General features: G+C 36.0%; 1 protein-coding gene across 1 annotated transcript; it reads left to right on the top strand.

Annotated features, from left to right (window-relative positions):
• Window positions 1-1,349: 1,349 nt before the first annotated feature.
• LOC18435327 (F-box protein At5g49610) lies at window positions 1,350-6,966 on the top strand. Its single transcript, XM_006845373.4, has 2 exons — window positions 1,350-1,454; window positions 4,991-6,966. Exon 2 carries the CDS (start codon window positions 4,996-4,998, stop codon window positions 6,088-6,090), a length of 1,095 nt encoding a protein of 364 aa, XP_006845436.2. The 5' UTR covers window positions 1,350-1,454; window positions 4,991-4,995; the 3' UTR covers window positions 6,091-6,966.
• Window positions 6,967-7,190: the final 224 nt, after the last annotated feature.

Below are 7,190 nucleotides of genomic sequence, written 5' to 3'. Positions count from 1 at the left end.
TCTATATCATGGGTCAACATTGAGCCCATACTATTTTGTCTTAGTTATGGATGACTTAGTTAGGCACCTACACGATGAGGTATTGTGGTGTATGTTATTCGTGGTAACATAGTTTTGATTGATAAGACCTGAAACAACAACATTAACCTAAAGTTCGAACTTTGGAGAGATGCTATAGAATCTAAATGTTTTAAAATTGGCTGAATTAAGACAGAGTATATGAAATGCAAGTTTAGTAAAAATAGGAGTAGAGATGATGTAGCAGTTAATATTGATGACCAAGAAATAAAAACAACAACGCATTTCGATATCTTGAGTCGATAATCTAATAAAATAGAGAGATTGAGAAAGATGTCACACATACAATTAGATCTGGATGGGCGAAATAGACATGTACAACTAGAATTCTATGTGACCGCAACATACCAATGAAGCTAAAAGGTGAACTATATAGCATAGTTGTGAGACCAACTTTATTTTTATGGGACGAAATGTTGAGTTGTCAAGAGGTAACATAACCATTGGACGAGTGTAGTCGAGATCATGATGTTGAGATGGGTGAGTGGAAAAACAAGAATGGATAAAATTCAAAACGAATACATACGGGAGAACTTAGGTGTGATACCAATGGATGATAAGATGAGAGAAAATTGATTGAGATGAGCTGACCATATACATCACATACCCAATACAACACCTGTTAGGCAGTACAAGTTAGTTTAAGAAGAAGGGGCAGGCTCGAAATGATACGGTTGGAGTTGGGACCAAATTTGTCTTAGTATATGTCGGTCCTTGTCGAGTTCCTGTCTAAATCTCCCTTTTTATATTCTTTTTGTTTTAAGCTTATTTAATATTTTTAGATCTTGCCTGGAGCCCCACTTTGCAAATCTATATTTTAATTTTAATTTTTTTAAGATCACCTATTCGATAAACTGGAAAATGGGCCAAGACCCGACCGGGGACCTGAGGGGTCGACCCATCTAGATTCGGGCATGGATCTAAAAATTGGAACCGACGGATCGAGTCCGGTTTCAAATCTTGGACCCAAACACTATTCGGATTCGAGTCTGACAATATTTTTGAGTCCCAATATCTTAAATATATAGATATTTTAATTTTAATTGAGTCCGGATCCAGGTCCGGATTCGATGCGGTCGGGATCCCATATCGTTTTTTAGGCACTGATAAGTTTGTAACATACTTTTCCCCACGCAGGGTGACATTGTAAAAGTCAATACTTCTCTCCTCGTGCTTAGTTTTTCAACTGCCTTCGACACTTTCCTGTCCCTAGGAAACGTCCCTGAGACTCTTTGATTCTTTACAAGAAGCGTCTTTGAGGCTCTTCGTCTCTCTTAAAAGGGGCCGTTCTCTCCCCTCTCTCTGTGAAAGCCCCATCGCCACTACTACTCCCTCTGCCTCGGTTAGCCCTCTGGTGTTGCGCGACCCAAAATCTGGTCAGTTTTCTCTTCACTTTAGAGAGAGATATATATATATTTTTCTTGTCAAAAGTGAAATTGGGAATTTTTTTGACATGCTTAATTCGATGGAATTGAAGAAATCCTGCTTCTATCAGTTGGGGTGAAAGATTCGATTGCACCCATACTGGAATGTTACTTTGTTTTGTTTAAAATCCCCTAGATTTTTAATTGATACTGGAATGTTACTTTGTTTTGTTTAAAATCCTCTAGATTTCTAATTGATTGCAAGGAATTACTGCTGTTTTTTTAAAGGAAAGTCTATTTTACTACATGAATTTAAATTGGCTTGACAGTTAGAATGGTTTTAAAACTCGGCCGAGTAACTTAGCATCGCTCTATTGGCGAGGCGAGTTTATGACTCGTTGGTTGTACAACAATTTTAATAACTATATTTATATTTATACATCACATTTAAATCACATAAGCCATCAAGTCTCGCTTGCTCCAAATTTCTAATGGTTAGGGTTCGAATCCTTCCATTTTGTCACTTTTTTAATAGAAGCTTTAAAAGTCAGTTAACCTGTAAGATTCTCCAAATTTCGAACCATTTTGTCACGTTTTTTATAGAAGCTTGAGAACAAAAACTAATATAAACTGAATAACATTGCTTTGGTTCCAAATGGGCCTGCGGTTTGTCGGATTTCATTCTCAGTAGCTCTCTCTATCTCACAATTTGTCTTTTGTTAATCTTTTTTTCTCTCTCTAGTATACCCTAGAATTTCCTTTTTATTTTTCTTTTTATTTTTTATTTTTTTTATTTTTTTTTTTATTTTTTTTATTTCTTTTATTACAGTGGTTTCTGGTTTCTCCATATTTTTGTGATTCTTGGGAGGTTGTTTCTCTCTCTAATCTCTATCCATGCTATATCCAATTGGCCAATGTTATATTATGTGGTTTTTTCCTCTCTCATCCTTCTTGTTCTGCTGTAACCACGTTAAAAGAAATTCATTTGACAATTTCATATGAGGTAGTTCTGGTAACTCCAGCATGGCTGGTCTGGACACGGTCATTCTGGTCCTTAACACGGATAACGGAGGAGGGTTGTATTAGGTAGGTCATTCCAGTTTCGAACATGGATAAAGGAGGAGGGTTGTGTTGGGTAGGGTAGCCGGTGTAAAACTTTGCCGTATCTTTTTATAGCTGACTGGGATAAGGCTCGCATGATGATGATATGAGGTAGTTTTGATGGAAATTTTTTATTTTTATGTTGTTGAAATTTTTCCTGGAAATTTTGTTTTTTTTTTTTTTTTTGACTTTTTGGCCCTTTTCCATGGCTCTGGCTTGGCATAGGGGAGTCCAAGTAGCTCGGCAGGGGCTAGAGGCCGAGCTGTGTTTTCAGACATTGACTTTTTGGCCCTTTTCCATGGCTCTGGCTTGACATAGGCGAGTCCAAGTAGCTCGGCAGGGGCTAGACTAGTACCTTGGCCGAGCTGTGTTTTCAGACATTGAATGCATATGTTAAGGTGGAGGGGATGTACTATGCGCACTTGTGAAGGGAACTTTTCGACTTTACGAAGTTAGTGGGGTTTCATGGCCAATTTTCCTTCTCATGAGGGTGAAATTGGGGTGTGATTCTGTGTGCGGAGAAAATCATTGTTGGGTTTGGTTTGTTGCAGTATGCAATTTTGGGCTAAAAAACCGGACGGTTTGGCCTTGAACCGGCGAAATTTTGACAAAACCGGCCGGTTCTGTGAAAACCGGTCCGGTCTGGCGTTATATCGAGCGATATAACGAAATAACGGTGCACAACAAATAACAGCCGTTATTTGTAACAGTGCCTGTTATTTGAGCAGAACCCGTGATCCGCGATTTTTTTCAACTTTTTGATGTTTTTTCTATCGTATTTTTGTTTTTTTTGGCCCAATAATTGAACTATACCTTCAAATCTTCTATAAATCTATCAATATTGAATCAAAAACTCCAAGATTAGATCGATTTTGGCGATTTTTGGTGCTTTTTTTTGGTGTTCTTAAGTTTTTTATGAAAAATCCGCCATTCTTTTGATTTTGGCCTGGTTTTTCAGTTTTTTTCAATAAAAAGTTGGGGATTTTAATGATCAGAGAGATACATATACTTCAAGACTCCTGATTTCATTGAAATGGAGAGATTTGTGGCTCGATTTTGAGATTGAAGCAGATAAGGTAAGCCCGAACCCAAATTTTTTTCTTAATTTTGCAGCTTTTTTAGGATTTTTCAGACAATATTTGACTAGTATTATTTATTGCAATAAATAAAAGAATGATTTTTGAACAACAAAAATTAAATTTGGAGCTCGATTTTAGGAATTTAGGGTTTTTTTGTTTTTAATGTTATATAATATATATTTATAAAAATATGTTTTTTGTGATGAATATGAAAATATATATACACAATATTTGTGTGGGATTATTGATTGCATAAAATAAATGAGCGAATTTTATAACAAAAACAAAAATTTGGAGGTCAATTTTGGGGATTTTTGGGTTTATTGAATGAAAAATAAAATTGATATTGTTTTTGTGAGGATTGTTTTTAATGTTATATAATAAATATATTTATAAAAATATGTTTTTGTGATGAATATGAGAATATATATAAACAATATTTGTGTGAGATTATTGATTGCATAAAATAAATGAACGAATTTTAGAACCAAAACAAAAATTTGGAGGTCGATTTTGGGGATTTTAGGGTTTATTGAATGAAAAAAAAAATTGATATTTTTTTGTGAGGATTGTTTTTAATGTTATATAATATATATATATATATATATATGTTTTTTGTGATGAATAAGAGAATATATTTATCTATATATATATATATATACAATAAAAAAAATTAAATATTCCAAGTATTCTTTAAATTTTAGGGAGACATTTTTTATGAATGATTTGATTTTGTGGAGTAATTTTGTTTCAAAAAACATTCAGTATTCTTTAAGTGTCGGACTACCTGTTGGCTATACTTCATTATGCAATTGTGTCATAAAGCCTTAAGATTTTATATCTTTATGTATGCAGCAATTAAGATTTTATGTCTTTATGTATGCAGCAATGTTATGAAAAATGGATATATTTAGTTGTTCAACTTTAATTGTGTTTAAAGCCCATTTTTATAGAGGTTTCAATTTTGGCAGCTTATCTTATCATATCTTCAGTTTTGGCAGCATATCTTAATTTATATGAAAAGTTGTTTCAATTTTTTTTGTAAGATAAATATATGTAATATAATAGTATACACTTAATCTAAGTTTTTCTATTTTTTTCAACTTTTTTTTTAATTTTTTTGGACTTTTTTTACTCTTTTTTTTTTAAAAAAAACTACTTGACCGGTTAAAACGGTTAACCGCCCCGGTTAGTCCGGTTCCGGTTCAAATCGCTCCCAGCCTCAAAACCGGTTAACCGTTCCGGTTAGATTTGGCGAACATTGGTTTAGCCTACATTAAAGATGGGTCTTCTTCCGTTATTATTCAGCTCCCATTTCTGTTTGTGTGTGGCATGGGCTTTAATTTCACTAGGGCCAATTTGGACCAGGTTTTATGACAAGAGGCATGGATCATAATAGCCGAGAAAAACTCATGAAAATGCCATTTTTAGCTCAAGATCTCATTGTGAAGATACTAGTCAGATTGCCTATCAACTCCCTTCTTCGATTCAGATGTGTATGCAAGTCTTGGCGCAACCTCACCTTCAACCCAAATTTCATCCAAGAATACCACCTTCTACATTTGTCAAAGTATAGCTTTTTCCTGCGAGATTATGACTTCTCACAGAATTGCTATCGAAATTTTTTCGCATGGGATGATCACCCTTCCCAAATGATGCTGGAAACCTTGGATTTTCCTCCGCGAGACCTGTCTATCAAAGCCGCCTCAGCTGGTCTTTTGTGCTGCGAACTTGAGGATGAAAATCCGCAATGGTTTGTTTGCAACCCCGCAACTCGAGAAATAGTCGAGCTTCCAAGTGCTGACACTGAGTATGAAACATATACCATGGTAATGTTTGCACAACTTTCTAAGCCTTGCAATTTCAAAGTCATGCGCTTGTGTCCACATGTCCCTACTTATCCAGACTGGAATTGCCAAGTATTTGACTCTCGCTGTTGGGCTTGGACAGCGCTTAAGGATATAATCCTCGACCCTGGCTTCGTTATAGAGGATAAGTGTAGTGCTTTTGTTAATGGGGCCTTTCACTGGACAGTTTGGCATGCTGTTGAGCCAAACTTTTTTATCTTGGCCATCCATATTAATGATGACAATTCTATCGAGTTAACCGAATTACCACAACCAGTTGCTGCTGCGGCTACCATTGCAGAGAGTGAAGGTTGTCTTTCTTTAGTCAACCACTCAGTTGATACAGTCGATGTATGGGTTTTGAATGATTATCATAGCAGGGTTTGGGCCAAGAAATATGTGGTGAACTTGGGAGAATTTATAGAGGCTCCTCTGGATCAGGTCCATATAATGGCTTTCCTTGGTGAGATCTTGGTAATCGAGAAATCAGGGGAACTTTTCATGTATTATGTCAAAAGTGGAAGATTGTCAAAGGTTGCAGTTGAGAATGCCGTGGAGCATACAGGAATCAAAGTTTTCCAATATGAGAGTACTTTACTCCCTTGTAAGAATATTGTTTGATCAAATTAGTTTGGCAATTATATTATGTTTTCATGTCTGGAAAACGTTGGATTAAGTCTTAACTGCCCCTGTTACTGGTACACTATATTGAATTGCTAACCAGGATTTCCTCTCCGGTTTCTGCTGATCCCTGGGCTGCTAATCAAGAGTGAAGTTGAAGAAGTCAACCCTAACGACTTTCTGAGACTGTGAACAGTGTGGGTATGTACAGATATCTACATTGTAATTCAACTGTTGACGGTGTTTCTGCGATGATGGGGGTTCCTTGATTGACACTGGGAGAACAAAATGTTGGTTCTGTTGTTGAGTTGGTTGAGCCTCGTGACTGATTGTGGTGTCTGTCTCTTTAAGAGTGCGAGATGTATCATTATAGGTATAAATGTGTTTGGCTTCACATGGATCTGTGGATGTAAAAGTTCTTCATGTTCCTTCATGGGTCAATAGTAATGTATTTGATGGGCATTAGTTGCTGTTAAAAATTGAAAATAACGGATGGGTCAAGTTTTACAAAAAAAAATATCAATCCTCACGGTTCACGGTTGTACTGATGGGTCTAACACAACAATGTGACTTAGCCCAATAAATAATAAATAAATAAATGAAAAGGCTAAAGCAATAGTGAGACTTAGCTGAAGCAAAGTAGGGCCATAGTGTGGTTTTCTGTTGAAGGAGGCCACTGTGAGCGCTTGCTTATTTGGGAGGGTTGACTCAGAATAGAGAGACTTGAAATCGAGTTGGAAGATAATTCTCCTCTCAGATTCTCGTCCCATCTCTTTGTATCTTATTTCTTTTATGCCCGTTGCTTTTGTTGCTTGTGGTATTTACAGTATTGTTAGAAGAATTTATTCTCTTTAATGATGTTCAGTTCTTGAAAAATAACTGGTGGGGTTTTGTTGGCAACTATCATTGAGAAAACCAACTTCATTCTCTTTCTATTTTATCTATCATTCTGAATTCGTTTCAAGGAACAGAGGTATATTTGTGATATTTAGGAAGCTTCATTAAGCAGTGAGTTCTAAGAGAAACCTCAACTTGTTCACCGAATCTTGGCTTGGATGGAACTACAGACGAGTAAGGTTGATTCATTCTTTGCAGAGATC

This window comes from Amborella trichopoda, chromosome 12, assembly GCF_054954075.1.
Source record: "Amborella trichopoda isolate Santa Cruz 75 chromosome 12, AtrichopodaSantaCruz75HAP2 v2.0, whole genome shotgun sequence".
Classification (NCBI taxonomy): Eukaryota; Viridiplantae; Streptophyta; class Magnoliopsida; order Amborellales; family Amborellaceae; genus Amborella; species Amborella trichopoda.
The sequence above is the reverse complement of the archived record's forward strand: the minus strand, read 5'-3'. Positions and strand labels throughout refer to the sequence as shown.

Bases quoted from the DNA above. Each gene is read 5' to 3' on its own strand.
- LOC18435327 (XM_006845373.4), top strand. From the start codon at position 4,996: ATGACAAGAGGCATGGATCATAATAGCCGAGAAAAACTCATGAAAATG.